Here is a 21546-nt window from a genome sequence, read left to right on the forward strand (position 1 = left end):
AAGAGCATTGGAAACTGCCCCAACCACTTGCAAATCACAGCCATAAACCAACACTCCCAAGTACTGTCACAGGATCCAGGAGACTGGCCCCAAGCCCTGACTCTGTAATACTCTTACTCAGTGAGCAGGCCATGGGCTACTCCACCCAAAAGCTATCAAGGTGCTTCAGTTGTTCCTCTTGACATCCAAGATTCACCAGCTTCTGTATCAACCTAGGCAGACCTCTATTTCTCTCTTGGACTAGAACAGCCTAATTCTTCTCTTTCCAATCTGTCTTCTCCATGACTACCTTCCCTGCCTGTGCCACTTAATTTCTCTAGGTACTTTAGAGCTAATACCTATAGAGTGCTTCCTGTGTGTCAGCCAGTAGAGGAGCATTTTTATACTATATCACCCTCAGACCTCATAGTGGTTTTATGAGTTAGGTACTATTTTATCAGCCTCCCTGATTGCTTCAGCATGGCTTGAATGGACCTTTTCAGCTTTCTCTATTTTTTATGTCCTAAACATACCTGTGCCTTACTATCCTGACCTTACAATTTATTTTCTAGTCTAGGCCACACCATCTACATCATGACTTCTCACTGAGACAGATACTCAGATATAGGACAGCAAAAGACAGCTTTAGAGCCAATAGAATGGTTCTTTCCAGTCTCCTCCCCAAGAACCTCACTGCAATATGCTGAGGGTTGCCAGTGAAAGGACACAGATGCTGATCAAGAACAGCTAATGATGCTGTCCTCCAAGGACTGGTGTTTCAGAGAGATCACACAGCAAGACAGGAGAACCAGGGACAGTGGGCCCAAGCTCCAGGAAGGCAGACTGTCATCCACATGGAAAGCTTTTCATTGTAAAAGCAGGGGCATTGACTGGCTTGGAAGACAGGTGTGTTTAAGTAGAGGCTAGAGGGTTACCTGGCAAAGATATTGCAGAGAATATTCCTCCACTAAATATGAGGTAAGGGGGCTAGGGAGACGGCTCAATAGAATAAGCGCTTGCCTGGCAAGCACAAGGTCCTGAGTTCAATCCCTGGTACTGCAAATAAATAAATAAGAGGTAAATAAAATTAACACTAAGATTTATTCTAACCCTGAAGCTAGGATTCGAGAAAAAAATCTTGAAAGTCTTCAATGAACAAACTCAGGCACTCCTAGATCCACTCAAAGTGGTGATCCTATATGCAAGTTGGGCCTGGCTGTTCTCAGCCAAAGAAATACATGTGTGACATACTCAAAAGACGTGAGACTGAAACTGCCCTATTCAGAGCTCTGTGTTAGAGCCTGGGAATGTCCTTGGTCACCCTTGACAGTGGCTGGAGAATGTCTCCTATCCTGACTCCACCAAGGTTGTGGACTTAAGACTTCTCAGGGATATGCTAGGCCTGGAGGGCAGTCTCCAAGGACTATCCCTTGCCAGGCTGAGAGACACTCTGGCTCCTCCCACAAGCTTGCTGTCTGCTAGGAATTGAGGCCTATTCCCTGTGGGTCTGGCTACCATGGGATCTGTCTCTAGTCACAGAGAGCCTCCTGGGATGCCAAATTCCATGCAAGTCTGGCCGCTGAGGCGTCACTGCCAAAGTCTGGCCTGTAGCCAGCCTGGGGCAGCAGTCCATGGTCAGATTGAGCAGCAGTTTCTCTCAGGAAGACTGACTCAGACAGGTAAGAATGTGAAGTTCAGTGCTTGTGACCAAGCTGTACATAAAAAGGAAGAGGAAACGGCTTTAGATCACTGTAAGAAAAAAACATGGACAAGCCTGGGTTTGTAAGGTGACTGGAAGCTCAGAGTTTGTGATGCTGCTGCCAAAATCTGATGTGGCTGGATGTATAGCAGTGTCTCCATGAGGGAATTCAAGTCTTCTGCTTTTTCAGCTGCCCAAGCCTCATGAAAAAGCACCGTCACCACTTCCAGTCACCTCTTTTAAGGCACACGATAACAGAATAAAAAGTATCTCTTAAGCAAATAAGAAGGTGTGAAATTTGGAAAGAAGAAATCTTTCCTCATATGACTCTGGGCAGATTACTTAATCTCTGAATCTCAGTTTCCCAAATGGATAGACTATAAGGACAAAATAAAATAACCATGGCAGCACCCAGGGTTTGTGGAAGACCAGGTTAGAGTCTGTATCTCAGCAAGGGCTGGATTCAGTAGTAGTGAACTTCTCAGTACAAGAGACATTTAAGCAGGACCTGGACAAACTCTGATCAGTGATGCTCTAGAGGGGCCTTGAATGGTTATGTGCAAATGACTCCTATGGGCTGTTGAGACTCTGGGTGTCCATTAATTCCATCATGCACTTTTTAGTTTGTTAGGTGTCTGAGGTGAGACAAAAAAATAAGCTGTTCTCAATAGTACAGTCTTGAGCCCAGCAAGACCTCAGGGCTGCTGGTCCTACACAAAGATGTCCACAGGCAAAGACTGTGGGAGGCCTGTAGGGAAAGCAGGCTCTGCCCTTCATGGAAGCCAACTAGGATGGTATCCTGCTATGCAAAATCCTCAGGGCTTTGTTGATCAGGGAAGCAGGGGCCAGGACAGACTTCCCAAGTCAAGAAGGAGAGCAAGTATTTTCCTTAAACATGACTACACTCAGTTCTCTCTATTCCTACCTTTCCCTGTGGTGAAGTGCAGAAATCAAAAAGGGTGGTTATGGGATTGAGCAGAACTCCCTGGACTGGGGACCAGAAGACCCAGCTCTCCTCTTGGGCAGCATGTGACTTTGGGAAAGCCATATGTAAGCAAAGACACAAATGTTATCCCAAGCCATCTCATAAAGTTTGTGAGCCTTAAAATAATGAATGCACTTTGTAAACTGTGAAGTGCTAGTCAAAGCAAGCAACACTACTATTACTTAAATAATAGCAAATATTCCAGAAGAATAAAGCTATCATGTTAGAACTGCCTACATCAATGCAGAAGATACTGCTGGGTAGCTGCCTAACAACTGGTGCGTGGTGGTTTCAGGTGCGAGGGCTCTGGCCTAGGCTATACCATGCCCTCTGTATATTACCAACAGTTTCAGCAAGGCCCCTGCAGATGCAGAAAAGTCAGTTTAGAGAGAATAAATATTAGCTCTTTAGGTGACTGGGAAGGAAATCACTGGCCTGGAGAGAAACCAAGCCCATGTGGGTCTTTGTGAAAGGCGCCTTTAATGTGCCATCCTGTGGCTTTCAGTAGACATGCTCAGAGACAGGAGTTCCTATCTGAGGTTCCAGCAGGATGGAAGGCTGAGGAAGGAAAGACATTGAGTGACTCAACTCTTGAGGGTTGCTGGCCTGCGACCAGCTATCCCCACCAAGGAGGAAGGCCTGTGCTTGGTCAGCATATCTGAGACAGGAAATTGGGAAAGGGTCCCAGAGTCTGGCCCCAGGAAAGGGGTCAGGCCAAGCTCCTTGCTGGACACACTGCAGAACTATTCTGATCAGCTCCCCCAGGCCCCACTCCCTGGACTAGGACCCCAGGGAGAATGAAGCAGCAGGAAAGAATGTGGTCAGGAGGTTATAGGTTTACTCATAGCAAAGGGGACAGTGTGTTTTCGGCACCTTGGGACCTTTCCAGGCTTATCCCTGCACTTACAAGTGCCACCTTACTTCCTTTGAAAAGTTATGAGAAAGTGCTCAAGGATGAGGTGCTCCTCCTTCCTTTCTGAGGGTAATCACTGCTCTGAAGACAGAGCTCAGCTCCTGAATCCAGGCTCTCCCATAACCTAAGGACACCAGAAATGTCCCAGGGGGGCAATCTATGAATCCTGTGGGGGCACTGAGGATCTGGTCACCCTAGGTCAGAATGTCAGCTTCAAGTGATTAAAGATGTCCCTGAAAGTTAGGGCAGTCCCAAAATAGTCAGTTTCTCATAATAGTCTGTTAAGGGATCTAGTGACCAGTGGCTTTATCTGAACCTGCCCCAAATCTTCTTAAATTCTCAGCTTACATTCACCGAGGAACAAATTCTCCAAAGCCCATCCTGCTGTGGGAAGCAGGAAGGCCTTTGGTTTGTCCTAAATTTACCTCTTCTGAGCTCGAGTGAAGCTTAGTCCCATGATTGGGATCTGAGGGACAGCAGCATCCCTTCCCTAAGTGTGCTGCAATCTGGGCTTCACTTCTCAGAACAGAGGTCCCTTCTCCATCTTGGCTTCTTTGCACTGAGAGAGCGTAGCTTGTATAGCCTTCATGGCTACAGAGACCTGGTTGGAACTGTGTTAAACCTCTCTTTAGGCCAGGCCAGCACAAGAGGCTTGGCGGAATGTCACACCAGAGCCAAAGACACTCTCTTCAGAACCTTTCCAGCTCCTGTGGCTGCACAGTCAGTCATACTTCCTAGATCTGCAAGCAGATTTTTAAAAGTCATCTACCCCACCAGTCCCAGCCCCAGCCCCAGCCCACCCTTATCCTGTGCCTGTCTGAACATCAGCAAGGGTATGAAATCCACATGACATTCCCCAGAGCAGCCATTTCCTCTCAGCAGTGTTTGCAATTTGACTGCTTACACAGCCTCAAAACCTGTTTTCCAACAGATTTGCCTTTGGAAGCGTTTCTAGCCCATGACAGCATCAGAGCTGAAGGTGCTGAGTCATGGGCTCCTTGAGACGACTGCTTCCTTCTAGCCTTCAGGTCTGCTCTTCTGAACATATTCTAGTTAGAGGGAAGACTGTGTCCTTGTTAAGTTATGACTCCCACACTGAAAATGATGTTCCAGGTATGGTTTGATTGGTCTTGGGGCAAACTAGAAATAAAAGCAGCTCCTCTTCACCCTGGAATCAGACATGTACTAAGGCTTCCAAAGGCTGGGCCCCAGAATCAGCCCCATGCGTCCACCTCACAAGCCATACCAAAAGCCAGCTCTGTGCCTTACTGAGGGGCACTGAAGGGATGAGGCCCTGCTTAGCCATAGTGTCTGAAATTCCTGCATTAGAAATTCAGACTCTGGATCCAGAAGATGTTACAGAAAAACAGCAAGAGTGAGACCACTGTGGAGAGGCAGGAAAGAAGATCAGCCACGAGAAAGAGAGGACTGGGACACCATCTCTGCTAGATGACCTGAGCGGCATTTCCACAGGAGTTACCTCCCTTCTTTCTAGAAGATGTGGAGCTGCTCTCACCTCTCCAGAGGGGTGCAAGGCACATTTCAGATCCAGGATGACAGACCCCAAAGGACTGTGAATGTGTTGAGGGACTTCCAAGGGGTATAGAGAGATGGCTCCATTAGTACAGAGCCTGGAGGTTTTGGCTACCCCTGGCCACCAGGTGTCACTGCCTTCCAGAGAACAGTGTCCCTACACATGGAGGGCCAGTTGTCAGGCAGCCCAGGAGCTAGGAGTCCCACTAGGCTAAAGCCAAGCTCACATCAGCAGAATCAGGCTTTGCCACCCACCTCCTGGCTCTCGTGCCCCATTCCTCAGAAGTGTGCATGGCAGCCTTAGTTCCCCCATGGCTTGTTTTCCATGACAAGCCAGGCTAGAGTCTAGCTGGTGACAAGGGAAGGTGTGCTCTCTGCTTACCACCTTTGCCTTTTCTGTCAGCTGGCCCCCTTTAGTGTCCTTCTGTGGCCACAGAAATGACTACCTTGGTAGTAGCCTGCAGGCAAGGACCGAGAAAGGTAGGTGAACCACTGGGCTCTTCTGCAGCCACTGAAAGAGGACTGCCAGAGGAACCTGACTGCAGGAGTGGTGCTGAGGCAGTGATAGTGTCCGCAGGTCCCATGGGCCACTCAAAATCCAGGCTGAGCTCAGTAACATCCTTGGTTAACATCCCTGTTACCTCTGCACCACCAGGTCTCCACGGCCTATCTGGTACCCCAAATAGGTTGGCAGGACAGTTAAAGAGGGACAGTGGTGTGGTGGGAGTGATTTGCCCAGAGAGGAGCACTTTTCCCCTGTCATTTATAGTTTCTATCACATGGGAGTGACACAACTAATAACAAAAGGCAGACAGACTTAGTTTTGTGATTGCCATTTACACACTCTACAGACAACCAACTGCACTTGGACAAACCACTCTCCACCAAACATTTTTTTTTTTTTTTCAACACTAGGGATTAAACCCAAGGCCTTGTCCCTGAGCTACAACCAGAGCCCCACCCACATTTTTTGAATCTCAGTTAAGTCATTATGTAGTCTAGGCTAGACTTGAACTAGTGACTCTCTTGCCTCAGCCTCCCAAGTGCTAGGACTGTGGGCTTGGACCACCATGCCTGGCTCCCACCATGCTCCTTAGTACATCTCTGAAGTATAGTCATGTGCTACATAAAGACATTTAGGGCCATGGCTGACCACACATGTGATAGTGGTCTCATGAGATTACACTGCTCAGAGACTGAGCAGCTTTTTGTTTATGTAAAAACACTCTTGAGAAGGCAAGTGCCTGAGACCTCAGGTAGCCAGTGGTTAGGTGACTCAGAACTGTATTCAGTGGTTTCTAGGTGCCAGATACTTTGCTAAGCCCTGGAGATAAAGAGGTGGGCAAATTCTGACTCTTGAGGAACTTACATCCTAGTGAAAGTGGTAAACAAATGAAAAGACAAAACTAATCTCAGCTGAAAATGCACCCAGAAAATTAAAGGGAGAGGTGGTAGCGAGTGAGTAGATGGTAACTTTGAACTGGCTGGTGGAAGTACCGGTTACACTGTCATGAAAGAGCAAACTGGGCCAGATGGGGGTGGGCATCTCAGAGAGAGGACCCAACCCATACAAAGGCTCTTCCCTTACCAATGTAGCTAGAAGCACTGTGAACAAGAGGTGGATGGGACAAGGGCCCATGTAGCTCAAGCCCTACATGAAAACTGGCTAATCTGATTAGGGGGAATTAAGTGAGGGAGAGGGACAGGCTTAAGAAAATAAAACATGACTGCTAAATTTAGATTGGTAAGGAAAGGTGTCAAGTGGGAGTCAGATGTGTAAATCTGGTCAAAGGAGTGGTCAGGGCAGGGAAGTACAGGCTGTCAGGCTATCCAAGGAGCTGCACTAACTGGGTTCTGAGCACCAACACTCAGAGGTCCAGCAGAAGTGGAAAGGTCAGTAAGGAAGTCCAAAAAGAAGCCAATAGGATAGAATAAAAACCAGCCAAGGGCCATAGGGTCATAGCAGAAAAAGCAGTCAATGACACCAAAAGCTTCCACAAAGACAGCAAAGTGAGACAACTTGTGATATGGAGGGGACTCTGCCAAGAGCAATTTCAGTTGGTGGTAACTAAAGATGAGGTAGGTGATGATGAGGACATAGTGACTACCACAACTCCAGACGGTTCATTGAGAAGGGTATCAGGAAAATGGGGCAGCAGTTAGAATGGTACTGGGGCTGAGGGATGGATTTTGACTTTTCAAATGGGAGATGTTTATATACAGACATAATCATCTTTTGAAAAGAGAAATTGACGGCATAGAAGATTGGAGATACTTGAAAGCAAAAAGGAGTTAGGATCCAGCTCACAGGTGGAGGGGAGCCTCAGAAGCAGCTTTCTGCAGGTGAAGACATGGGCAGTGAGCATATGTGACTGCAGACATAAGAAGGCAGTCAAGGTTGACGACTCTGTGGACCTAACCCAGAATGGCTGGACTCTCTCCCCAGTGAAAATCAGTATGCCATGAGCAGGTACAAATGAGACCACCATAGCCATAGCCTCGAGCCCAAGTTATAGCATTTTTCTAAGTACAACAAACTGTTTGAGTTCATTCTGTCTTCTGAGCGGCCTGGGGTCAACAAACAGGGAACAGGCTTAAGAGGAAGCTACAGGGAACACAAGAAGACAGTGTTCTATGACTTGTGAATTCAGTCACGATTTCAATTTAGAATATAAACAACTTCTGGGGAGAAACTCTTATCTCATAAGGTCCTAAGGCCATTAGCTAATTTAATCTCACTCTATGGACTAGGCCTTTGTTAAGCTTGGGCTGACAGTACCTGAAAAACATTTGCTATATGAAATTAATCATGTGTGTAGGAAAAGAATTTGGCCTTCCCCTAAGAGAGGGCCTTTGTAGCATGCTCTGAGAAAGAAATCTCTAAACTTCTAGAAAGTGCTGAGTGATGGAAGTGTCTTTCTTACCTGTGGCAGGTCTGTTCAGCCACATGACATTGGTCTAACCTCCAGGGAAGGGGCAGCTGGAGACCAAATGATCAATTGATTTTACACTAACTATGAGCATTAAGCTCATGTGAGTGGCCCCGGCAGGCAATGCTCCACTGTACACCATCACATATTAATGCCAGGAAGATAACACAGCTAAATACAGGGATGCTCTGTGTTACCTTCCTCTGGCTTAGTTTTGCCTGTATCCTCTCTCAACAATACAGTGTAACTGTGAGTGCCATAGCTCTCAGTGAGTGCCTTAGTTCTCAGTGAGCTCTGTGAGTTCTTCCAGTAAACTGTGGATCTTGAGGTGGTATAGGATCCCTTGAACTTCCACTTGATGTCAACAGTGAAGACAGTCCCACCTGAGAGCATTACTGCTGGACTGTAATCCCAGCTCCTCAGGAGGCTGAGGCAGGAGGATTATAAATCAGAGGCCAGTATGGGCAACTTACCAAGTCCATCTCAAAACAAAAAGTAACAAAGGCTGAGGAGATAGCTCAGAGAGAGAGGTCCTGTGGGTTTACTCCCCAGTATCAGAAAAAAAGAAAGACAAGTGGAGGCAATGCTATGAAGAATAGCACTCTCAGACTGTAGTTCAGCTAATTTCAGGTGTCATGTAACCTTAGACTAAAAGGATCTTGAAATCATCTCATTCAACTCCATTTCATAAGTAAGGGAACACAGGTCTGGAGAACAGAAATATCTTGTCCAAGGTTACAAAATGTTAGGGCAGAGGATAGAATAGCCCTTAAGTATGCTGACCCCAGCATGCTCTGTTTTCTATGACTCCCTGTATAGTATTTGAATGTGAAGTTGAGCAGAGAAAACTTTCTGTGGGAGCTGGTATATTTAGGGAAATTTATTCCTTGCTATATTTGTTGCCTGGACTTTAACAGATCATATATTTTGATTAAAAATGTTTAATTTTCAATATTTAGGATATGCAAAACAATGGTTACTATAGCTTGAATATGGTTTGAGTATGTCCCCTCAGGGTTCACCTCTATGATGAGGTATTCAGAGGGTGGAAATTTACTTTTACTTTGCAGTTAGGAGATAGCAATTGGGATGGGATCAGGCTGTCAGGATGAAGACCCAGGACTGATTGCTCGCAGCTACATAAATATAGATCAGAAGATGCAGGAACATACGTATATTCCACTTCCCTTGCTCCATGACGCTCTGCTCCACCTTGAGACTTTCCTAGCAAGGCCACAACCATATGCTGCCCCTCAACCTTGGACCTCCAGGACTGTGAGCTTCTGAGGTAGTAGCCTACCTCAGATATTCATTTTAACAAGGAGCTGATTTAGGGGCTTGTACTAGAGAGCTTGCTGTTGGGTGAGTTATCTCTTTGCTATGGACATTTTGTGCTTTCTGGAAAGTTTTCTGCTTCTGATGTAACTCATAGTCCTGACTATATTTTCTATAGGAAGTTGCTTCACTCTGCTATGTGGAACTTGCAGGTATGAAGAGCCAACTCTACGTCACTACTCTAGAGCAAGGACAAGCAATAATCTGTCACTCATCCTCTAGAAAAGGGACAAGTCATATTCTGGTTAACAGGTTACTTCTAATTATCCACTGAAGTATATTGTGGGCTAAAAGATGGGACTATGTTCAAATATCTTTACTGTGTCACATTTACCAAATTATAAAATCTAACCACAGGTCTGATTTTTTAACAATGAAAATCTTTCTCTTCTTTCCTCCTTCCCCTTCCCCACCCTTTGGTGGTAAAGACTGAACTCAGGGCCTTGTGTATTCTAAGCACAAATACAAAATCTACAAGTATTCTACACCCCGTAGAGCCCAACCTCAGGGACACATTCTTATATTGGTCAGAGGACAGAGCTATGCAAGTCAACTAAAGTGATGCAATGCTCACAAGGGCTAATACAGAACAACATTCTGCTGCACAAGACTTCTCTCAACTTGGGAACCTGGAAAGAGGCAGATTTCTATCTATTGATCCAGAAGTTCTACTTCTCAAGCATCAGTGATGATGGACATACTGCATTCTACTCAAAGACATTTTCGGAGTACATGAGATTTTATTTTATTTTCTATGTATTTAGTATAGGGTCTATAGCGTCTCACTACACAGATTGGACTCATAGTAATCCTCCTGTTTTCAGCCTCCCAAGTGCTGGGATTACAGGTGCGTGCCACCATGCCCAGTCTCAATCACTGTCTCAACGCAGCCCAGGGGCAGGGCTGGCAGGGCAGATTGGGGATCAAACCCCAGTCCCTGCATCTTCCTAAACAGGTGCTTTAATCTGCTGAGCTATCTGGCCGGCCTCTACACACCAGATTTTAGATGTTGCATCTCATAAGATAGGTGGAGAAACAGATCCAGAGAGGGAAGTGACGTACCAATTGTTACACATTTTATTTTAGTCAATCTTGGAAGAAACTATGTCTTAAGCTTTATGTTTCTAGGTTTCTAAAAACAATATAAATATGGACTAAGATACCAATATTCCCTGTCTTGATTATTCAGCTTCATTATTATGACTATCAACAGTACCTCTATGCTATGATTCTGTCACCATCTAAAGTCTAGCGCCCAGCATTGTTGGAAGTTGACTTTTGAAGGAAAGATTTCTGAGAGAATTCTTTTTTACAAATGAAAAACATGAATTCCAAAAAGAGTTCATGACCCCTCCATCCCATTATATAGCTATTTAGAGAAAAGACTAGACTGGGACTCCTTTCTTTTTCATTATTCTAAATTCTTACCACTTCATTATACAAAAGTCCAGTGGAAGGAAGAGCTTCAGGATGTTTTTGAAAACTGAGATACCTCCGTGTTGGGACATTTACTCCATACTCTCTCTCCCTTATTCTGGCCCATTCTAGGCCTATAAGCCTCCAGGGTGGCTTTCCCAATCAACCTGCAACTAGGACAGTCACTGGGACATGACTAGCCCCAAGTTATGCACCACATCAACTATTAGGTGCACTTGGGAGGCTGAAAACAGGAGTATCACTACAAGACTGATCTGTGTAGTTAGACCTTGTACTAAATACATAAAAAATAAAATAAGATAAAAATCTCATGTGCTCTGAGAATATCTTGAAGTGGAATGCAGTATGTCCATCATCACTGATGCTTGGGAAGTAGAACTTCTGGGTCTACTTCTTGGGAAGTAGAAAGATGTCTCCTCTCCCTTAGGAAGAAAATCAGAGTTTTAATTTGAGTTTTCCCTGTGACTCCCAGAATGAAGGATCTGATTCTCTCATTTTCACAGATCACCAGATTTCTCAAAAAGACTCTTCCTTTATACATACGTTGTGAATGGCTGGTAAGTACTCTGACCCAGCCCTTCCTCAGAGACCTCTCAGCTTAAAAATGTAGAGCCCCTGGAGATTCCATTTCTGAAAAGGTACTCTGGTATTCTATCTCTGCACAGTTCTACAGCTGCCCTGCAGCTTCTGGGAGAAGGCAGTGAGGATGGGAGATACCCATGCCTCCAGAGGGACAGAAGGGACAGCAGGAAGAGGGAGAAGAAGCTCCTCACGTCCCATCCAGGCATATGTGCATTTGACCTCTACACATCCTAGAGCCTCCAGCATGTACTGCCATGGTTCTTGGCTCTTCTGTGTCTCTCTGAAGCTGCTTACCTGTGGCTGCTGGGTGGTCAATGGTCTCTGAGGTGACAGGACTGGAGTCCTAGACAGCAACTGGTTCATCTTGCTGATGACCAGCTCGGTGATGAGCTGTCTGTCCTCTGCTTGATGTTCTCCAATCAGTGGCATGCTACAGTCCATGACCTGGTAGAAGATGCAGCCCAAATGAGGAAAAGGGCGCTGGTGAGATGGCTCAGTGGTCTAAAGCACCTACTTAGAACAAGCTTATCTAAAGCACCAGGGACTGTGGTTCAATCCCCCAGCACCACATGCCAGCCAGCCCTGCCCCCTGGTGGGCTGAGCTGGCCACACACACACACACACACACAAATAAATAAAATTTTAAAAAAATTGCTGCCAAATGAGGAAAGGGTCTGGAAACATAAGAGATCTGGGATGGTCTTTCCAATTGGGTGAAGCTTAAGCCAGCAAAGACAGATAGGTGATGAAGCAGGTGATGCTATCTGCAGCTGGAAATAATTTCCTCAGAAGAAATTGGACCTTTAAGGGCTGGCTAAATAGTTCGGTGGACTAAAGCACCTGCTAAGGCAGAGCATAGCAGCCAGGTTTGATCCCTGGTGCACCATGCTAGCACCACCCCCGGGGCATGCTGAGACAGTGATTGAGACTGGACTGCACATTTTGGTGCACACCTGAAGTCCCAGCACTTGGGAGGCTAAACACAGGAGGATCACTACGAGTCCAATCTGTGTAGTGAGACCCTGTAGGTCCTGTACCCTGTAGACCCTGTACTAAATACATTTTAAAAAAGAAAGAAATTGGACCTTTGGCTCCTATTCCTGTAAACCTTGGTCTCAGGCTCCATCCCTTTGCCTCCACGCAGGCCAGGGCTCAGTGAGGTGGAGACTACTGGCTGAAGACAGCGGGAAGTGGCAGAGAGCAAGAAAGGGTACAGACTAGGGCTCAAAGTAGCAGTCAGAGGGACAGGAATACAGGAAGGGCATCCCCTTCATTCTCTGATGGATGGCAGGCCATTTTCATCCCTGTGACTTCAACTGACACTGTCTCTGTCTCCCTAGAATACTCTCATCATTGAATGACTTGGCTCTTGCTTTTATTCCTGACCTAGGTGACCTACTGCATTTGCCACTAATCCTTTTTTTCCCTATGTTTCGAGGTCCAGATCAATAATTTTCTCCATTAGGAAATGACTACCTTGGGCTCAAACTCTAATTTATGGAGGAAAAACCTGAGACCCATCTGGAGTGGAGAGGTATGGCCATCCAAAAGGTCACAGAGCAGATTCAGAATCTAAACCCACCTTAGACTCTTCGTATTAGTACTCTGGAAATACTGCCAACTCCTGGCAAGGAGGCCTACTAGCTTCCAGGAAGACTAGGCAGCAGTCTGTGTGAAGAATTTACACAGCTGCAGGCTTTCCCTCTAACACAGGAAAAAAGAGTCAGCCAAGTCGTGAGAGAATCAGGCTGAGGAATGTGTCTCCAAGGCTCACAGATGCTGAGAAGAATCTTCTGCATTCAGGTGTCCTAGTTGAGACACTGATTTATCCTATGGCCTTAAGCACATACTCAAGGCATTAGGTCTCCATTTTCTCACCTGTAAAGGAGCAGGTTGGACCAGCAGACCTGAAGACAGCTCTCTCAAAGAACAAATGTGAGAATTCCAACACATTTGAAGAGGAATACAGTGGGCTAGGACCCCAGGAACCCAGATCTGGAATCTAGTGCCTATAGCCTGGGTCAGCTGAGCAGGCTAAAATAGCACCTCTTCCCACTGGTCAAGGTATCTTGCTATGTCAATCTACCATCTGGGGCCTTCCCATAACTTGGAAAACTCTAACCTAAATGCTATCTGGGCTGCCCACATAGTTTTCCAGACAAGAGTGTGGCCTGAAGCTCTGAGTGCTATTTCTTACTGAAATACTTTATGGATCAGACTTACCTCAAAAATGTAGTCTTTCCCATCTTTGCCATGTACAGCTTTAACAGCACAGATGTCAAGGCCACCAAACATCTCAGAGCACGTGTCTACCCACAGCTTGTACCTGGCAGGGATGGAAAAATGTCCTGAGGTGAGGGTATTACCTTATTGTGGGTATGCTTGCTGATCGGGCTCTCTTGTTGCCTTCACCTTTCCCATTGCCCATCTCTGGTCCCCCAACACCCATCCAACATGATCCCTTATTTACAATATCTTCTCTTTCTGTTTTCCCCATTCTACCCATCTTTTCAAGCCTAAAGTAGGCCTCACCTCCCCGAGAGGCCTTCCTTGGCTATCCCAGCCCATGCTAACTACTACTCCTTTCTCGGGGCTGCTATGGTAGGCACAGTCTTTATCTCTATATCTGAGCATGCAGCTGGGTCCTGCCCAGTTTGGTTAACAGGCTGCCAAAGCCTGTTGTCTTCTGTTTCCTTTCTGCTCGAGGTTGCCTTTGGGCAGGCTCATTTCTTACCCTTCCTCCTCATGGCAGCCACCCTCTCACTGGAGCTCAGACTCCTCCCACTCACCTGTCTGACATGGCAATCTGCTCTAGCATTGCAGAGCCAGTGTTCGTCTTCCAGTTCCCTGAGATCGATGTCCTCCTGCAACAAGGGTTGCCAAGGATAGGAAAGGCCATGAGCCACACCAGCAAGAGGAAGACATGCAGCCTTTGAGAATTGAGCTCATTGACTCTTGCACTAAATAAGCATGCTGGAGAGCTGTCTGTTGAGCCTCACTGCTTCTCCCAACACCCACTTGTGAAGCCCTCCTCTTTGTACTCGGGTCTAGTTTAGGAGGGTCTGGCTCCATGGAGCTTTCCTAATCTTCAACCAGATGAACTCTTGATCCTCTTAGAACTTCTAACTAATTTTATTTGTACCTCAGTGACAACCTTATCTATACTTTTTACTTTGGTTATCAGAGCTGAGTCTTAAACCAAGACTGCCCACAGCTATGGAAAACACCTGAGGTACACATTGTATCTCCTACTTCTAGTGGTCTACCTGTTCAGCATCTAGGACCACTCAGTCTGTGCAAACCAACCCCCCCACCCCAATCATCCTGGGAACCTCTGCAGTGTCCTGTGGATATCATCCAGTGTCTTCCTTACTGGCCCATTCATTTAGTCATTCAACAGGCCACTTCTGGGGCCACTACTAGATTAACAGAGTGATCTGGGTGGTCAATAAACCTTTCTGGCTGGCTCATCTATCATGTACAGCTGACAGCCACCAGCCTCTGCTGTGTTTACTGCACCTTCCAGCCATGAACACACTCTATATCAATTAGTTTAGGCCTAAATAGGAGTCAGATGATTGGGTTTTTGGTTCTGGATTTTCTCTTAACAGTCAAGCTGACCACAAGAGAGTTACTTCACCTCGTTGAACTGCTCTTACCTATAAACTCAAGGTTATAGACTGGTGCTCAGGGATCAACTGGTACAGGTTTAAGTAAACTGTAAGCACTAAGAACTTATTTCTTAAATTCTTAGTCTTTACCCAGATGCAGTCAAGAGGAAAGGAATGGTCTAGGGGACAGAGACCTCTATGTACTGTTGCTATCATTAGCACTGTTGGGACAGTATTTGGAGAGGCTGTACCAGTTTGCAAGAGGCTCCTCCCTAAAGAGCTGACTCCAGACACAGAGAAACTATAAACTGGCCCAGTTTTCTCAAGCCCTGAGGCAGCCTTATGAGGCCAATAATGGTGACAATGAATCTCATACTGGAACTAAGGTTTGCAAGGAGCCTCCTCCACCTTAAAGGAGCCTCCTAACAAACTCCTGCCATGAAAGGCTGGATTTCAGGCTTGCTTTAATGACAAGCAGAGGAAGATACAAAAAATATAGGTGACTGTCCAACACTGCACCTAGTTGAAGCAGATATAGATATAAACCAAAGAACCTTGGTTTGCTTGGCATGATGATCTTTTCCTACACCCAAACAAATAGCTGAATGGTTTGCAAACCTGAGAAGAAACACAGAGAGAAAAGCCATGATAAAAATAACTGTTTTCCTAACATTGGTTTTAAAATACAGTAGGTCCTTGTGACCATTCTCAAGTCACTCACTTCATCATACCCAGCACAGAACTATGAAACCCAATAGAGATTCAAAAACTAGTGAAGGGCTGGGAGGTAGCTCAGCGGAAAAAGTGCTTGCCTGGCAAGTGCAAGGTCCTAAGTTTGATCCCTGGTACCACTGAAAAGCTAGTGCAAATAATGTCTCCTATATTGGTACGGTCCCCTGAGACCCCACATCCTTCTTTAACAACAGAACACAAGGCCAGCTCCACACAAACTCCCTGGAGTGTGGAAGCAGAAGGATGCTGAGGGGCTAGCTATTTACTAACAATTCAACTGCCTCTGAACTGGCAGGCCACATGACCTCTGTGGATAGACCTGTTATGCTCTGTGAGCGAGAGGACAGGACCAACATTCTTCCCAACAAAATAGCTGCCCTAATCTCCAGGGTGAGTGCTGGGGGGAAGGAAAGGAATCCTGAACCTCATCTGACAGCTGCTAAGTCAATTCCTTCAGAGAGCAGAGATAGCCACAAGTCCGGGGGGAGGTGAGATGGAGAGAGGCAGAGAGGGTCTAAACATTCTCTTGTATCAATGCTGGTACTGCGCAAATAAAAACAAGTCAATGTCCTCTAAAGCTTCTCTAGTTGCCCACTTCCATCAACATATGATACTTTTGTGAAATTCTATGCCTTAAAAATGTGGTGGCTCAGGAGGTCCACTATCACCACTCCTATTCAGCATAGTTCTGGAAACATGAGCCAGAGAAATTAGGCAAGAGAGAGAAATAAAAGGAATAAAGATAGGAAAGTAAGAAGTGAAATTATCATTATTTGCAGATGACATAATATGCCACATAGAAGACCCCAGAAATTACACCAAAAAAAGTCTAGATTTAATAACCAAAATGAGCAGTGTAGTAGAATACAAAGCCTACACTAAAAAATCAACAGCATTCTTGTACAAAAACAACAAACTCACTAAGTGAGAAATTAGGCAAACCACGCTCTCCACAATAGCATCCAAAAAAACCCAAAGTACTTAGGAGTCAATCTAACAAAGGAAGTAAAAGATCTATACAGTGAAAATTACAGCACTGTGAGAAAGATTCCAAAAACTGGAAAGATATTCCTGTTTATGGATCGGAAAAACCAACATTGTGAAATGACTATACTCCCAAAACTATTATTCAGATTTGATGCCTCTCCAACCAGAATACCATTAATGTTCCTCACAGATCTAGAGAAAACATTCCTAAAATTCATCTGGAACCTGAAGAGAACTAGAATAGCAAAAGCAATCCTGAGCAACAAAGGCAAAGCATTAAGTATCACAATCACTGACTTGAAATTATACTACAAAGCTACTGTGATAAAATTAGTATGGTAGTGGCCAAAAACAGACCCAAGAATCAGTGGTATAGATTAGAAGATGCAGACACAGCTACAAACACATTCAACCACCTTATGTTTGACAAAGGGGCCAAACATGTGCAGTGGACAAAGATGGTCTCTTTAATAAATGATGCTGGAAAAACTGGCTTTCCACATGCCAAAAACTAAAACTAGACCACAGCTATCACCATGCATTAAATTAAAGTCAAAATGGATCAAAGATCTAAATATTAAAACACAAATATTAAACCTACGAGAAGAGAAAGGTAAAAATCTTGAAGACATAGAGGTAGAGAGTACATAAACAAAAATCAAACTGTACAAGAAATACTTCAAAGAATAAACAATTGGGATTTCATCTTATTGAAAAGAAATCATCAACAGAGTAAAAAGAAAACAAACAAATTGGGAAAAAAATTTAGCCAACTGTCCCTCAGACAAAGAACTTCTATCTAGAACATATAAAGAATTTTTAAAAAATTCATACCCCCAAAATTCAAAGACCCAATTAAAAAATAGGCATCTCAGGTGAATAGACACTTTACAGATGAAGAAATATGAATAGCAAATAAATATATGAAAAAGTGTTCAACATAATCGGTCCTTTGAAGCAACACTGAGATTCCATCTCACCTCAGAAAGAATGGCTATCTATCATCAAGAAGTCAATCAATAACAAGTGGTGGTGAGGTTATGGGGAAAGAATAGACTGGTATAGCCACTGTGGAAATCAGTGTGAAGATTCCTCAGAAAACTAGGATTGGAGGTCCAATTTGACCTAGCTATTTCTCATCTAGGTATTTTTCCAGAAGAATTGAAAACCACACCACAGCGATATATGTGCACCCATGTTTATAGCAGCACAATTTGTCATAGCTAAGTCTTAGAAACAACCTAAATGCCCATCAACTGAGGAATGGATAAAAAAGATGTGGTATTTTTCTACAATGGAGTACTACTCAGCTATAAAGAAGGATAAACTTGAGGTTTTTATTGGTAAATGAATTCAACCAGAGACCATAATCATAAGTGAAATAAAACAAACCTGCATGTGTAAACATCATACTGTCTCCTTTGTATAAAAAACTGAAAGAGTAAATAAGATTCAAAAGGTACAGTAGATATTTTTTTAAAAATATTTATTTATTTTGTGTGTGTGTGGCCAGCTCAGCCCACCAGGGGGCGGGGCTGGCTGGCATGTGGCGCTGGGGGATTGAACTGTGGTCCCTGTGCTTTGCTTAGCTTAGCTTGTTCTAAGTAGGTGCTTTAGACCACTGAGCCATCTCACCAACCCCGGTATAGTAGATATTGGTAAAGGGAAAGAAACTGCTCAAAGGGAAAGAACAACTAGGATGGGAAAGGAGAAAATGAATTAAGAAGAAAGAGAGAGAAAAAAAAATATATATATATATATATATATATATATATATATATATATACTCAAGATAGCTAAAATAATTGTGCTACTAATTTCTATTGGTTTATTGAAAGGAACAGTTAATGCCTAATTGTCTGATCAGTCTTGTATGCCTATATCTGGTAATCTGAACAACTACTTTGAAGATAACAATATGCAATGCAACAACCATTGTTAATTTCCTATTGTCTTGTTTTGAAAAAAAATGTAGGGGCCAGGGAGATGGCTCAGTGGAATAAGCACTTCCCTGGCAAGCGCAAGGGCCTGAGTTCAATCCCCAGTTCTGAAAAAAAAAAAAAGAAAGAAAGAAAAAAATATGGTGTTTCTTTTTAAGGATCAAAATACTCTCGTTCTACCATTGTCACCAATAAATGTTATTTCTTTTCTTCATTCATTCATTCATTCATTCATTCATTCATTCATGTTTGTGATACTAGGGGTAGTACCCCAGGCTTCATACATACTAGAAAAGAGCTCTACCACTGAACTTTCACATCTTAGAAGACAGAATATATATTTTCCTAGATATCTGAAAATATCTACTTTTCTGCTTTTTTTGCTAGTCTTTAGAAAGGTCTTTAAGCTATTCTACATTATATTGTGCCTATTTCTTAAGCAACCCTATAATACTCTTTGAAGCAGGAAGACTATAAACAAAAAAATCACAAACTTTTTAAAAGTAGAAGTCTAATCAATAAATGTGAAAAAAAAAACCCAAAAAACCTCCCTCTGTATTAGGAGTGTAGTGCAGTGGTGGAGTAGTAGAGAATGTACTTAGCTGATGTGAGGCCTGGGTTCAATCTTCATTATCAAACCAAACCAAATGAAACCAAACTTAAGCAGCTCTGTGCCTCAGTATTCTGCAAGGGCTCTTCCCCGAGTGCTTATGGTATGTACTGTGTGCCTGATGCTATACAAGAAATGGGCTACAGAGGTGACTCCATCCTCTCATCTAAGAGGAGCTGTGGGAGGACTGTGAGACACAACAGCAGTGTGTGAGGTACAGGAAGGAGAGTAAGGAAGCAGCCCCTAACAGATTCTAGGGCTGGGGGAAGACACTGTGAGGAAGGATGAAGGCATGACAAGGCAGACAAGTGGGAAGGGGAAGGGAGCTTCTGCCCTGATGTCTGCTGAAGTCCTGGGCCGCAAAGATCAAATTCATATTAACATTATTCTTTGTAAGGCAAATACCATCTTAAATGTTTTTTAAAATAGGAGATTAGTATTTTCAAATTTGGAAGTATAAAGCACTTGCATTCCTGTGTATATTATGGAAGGTTAGGTAGTCTTGAAATCTTCTGTATTTCTAATGAGGAAATAGTTTAATTTTCCATTCTACTAAATGGACCCCATCTATTCTTATGACCACTAGGACTTAATGCTCTGTAGCATTTTCAGGGCTAGATATGTGTAAGTTATATATATATATATATATATATATATATATTTTTGGCACGCTGGTAAAACATATAGGCTCCTTTTAATATATAAAACATAAGATGTGTAATATAAAGTAGACAGCCTCACAAAGGTACCCAATTATTAGAGTTATCAAAAATACCTAATAAATCTGACTAGTCAATTTATGTTTCTCTAAATAACAAGATATAGTGCTAGGGCCAATGATTATCATGATTTTAAAATAGTGATGATAGTGATGGTAATTAGAGTTACCTGTCAGAGCTGTAGGATAACATAAGAGTATTTATGACTATCTTTAGTGAGTACGGCTACTCCTATAGCTTCTATTCATAACTGAAGAGAATGCTAAATTTCACATAGGCTAGTGAAAATGAATATTAATTTTATTTCTCATCTTAGTTCATAGATCATCCCCCCACCTATGATTTTAAAAGAAACTGGGTTAAGAATCCCTTCTCTGTTACCTGCCTGCTAGAACAAATGAGGTTAGGTTACCCTGAGGGTTGGCTGCTGAAGAGAAATGGGGTATATCTGCCAGGACCCCCACCTACTCACATGTAAGCCTTGTAGTTGTTGCCAATCTTCTGGACTCTAATGTCATACTTAGCATCAATGAAGGGCTCTGCTGTGGCATAGGTCTGGGTGAGGGCTACCACACTAGCAATGTCCTGGAAGTCATAGTGATTTTCCACTTTGACCTAAAATTGGAATAAGGCAGAGAGGGAGAAGGGGGTTATATACATATGTAAGCTGAGAAGTCACAAGGGTCTAGAGCTCCAAAGGCATCACAGTATTTCCAATCCAGGCATAAACATAGGTGTCATATCTCCCCCCGGGGGCCCCTAGCTTCCCTTCCCAGGCTTCAAGGGTCACACTCAGGGGACACGCTTCCTGCAAAGGACCCAAAAAATCAATTAGGTGAACTGCACTTTGCTTGCTGAAAGAGGCTCAGAAGCACTAGTGGCTTCAAAAAGGCCATATCATCTTCTTGGGAAGAATTCAGGGCAGAGGAAGATGAGAAGTCCACAGATGGGCTTTCTGAAAGAAGCCCAGAGCACTGCAGGCCCCTCTGCCTTACCTTGCCCATACCCGAGTGAGCGTGGCCAATCTTCACCACCACAGGGAATGTGGGCAGTGTCAGCTGAGAGCAGAGAAAAGGACAAACTGGTTAGCATGTGCCTGTCTTTGTAGAACCCTTCAAATGCTTTCCTTGGGAGCACCTTTTAGAGGGCTCTTCAAGCAAGCAGCCTGCTCTACAAAAGAGTGAATCCATAGAACGCCAGTGACTTCTCCAACAGCAAATACATGTAGCATGTTAGAGGAACAGCAGTAAGAATCCTGTTCTCCTGTTCAGTGCTTTCCACATTTCATTATTTCAACATGCTCTGTATTAGACAAACCCTGGACAGAAGTGGCTCTCAGCTAAAGATAATCTTTTAAATGTACCTTTGAAAGACTAAATTTAACTGTATTTAACTGTAAGTAAATCGAACCTTAATAAGCCTAAAGGGTTTTTTAATTCTTTTTTTTTTTCCAGTGCTGGGGATAGAACATAGTACCTCATACATGCTAGGCAAAGGCTCTACCGCTGGGCCACACCTGAACCCTTGAATGCATCTTTAGCCTCTTAATGTCCC

At 44.0% G+C, this 21546-nt stretch overlaps 1 protein-coding gene across 1 annotated transcript in view; it reads right to left on the bottom strand.

The window, feature by feature from the left end:
• The window catches only part of Syn2 (synapsin II), a 172864-nt gene that overhangs the window by 8572 nt on the left and 142746 nt on the right, over positions 1-21546 (bottom strand). The window contains exons 6-10 of the mRNA XM_004645606.2: positions 20988-21050; positions 20465-20607; positions 14183-14257; positions 13617-13719; positions 11688-11837 (exon numbers count right to left, since the gene is read on the bottom strand). Of these exons, the coding sequence (XP_004645663.1) occupies positions 11688-11837; positions 13617-13719; positions 14183-14257; positions 20465-20607; positions 20988-21050 (534 nt within the window). The remainder of the gene's footprint in view (positions 1-11687; positions 11838-13616; positions 13720-14182; positions 14258-20464; positions 20608-20987; positions 21051-21546) is intronic.

Source organism: Octodon degus, unplaced genomic scaffold (genome assembly GCF_000260255.1).
Source record: "Octodon degus isolate 3935 unplaced genomic scaffold, OctDeg1.0 scaffold00233, whole genome shotgun sequence".
Lineage (NCBI taxonomy): Eukaryota > Metazoa > Chordata > Mammalia > Rodentia > Octodontidae > Octodon > Octodon degus.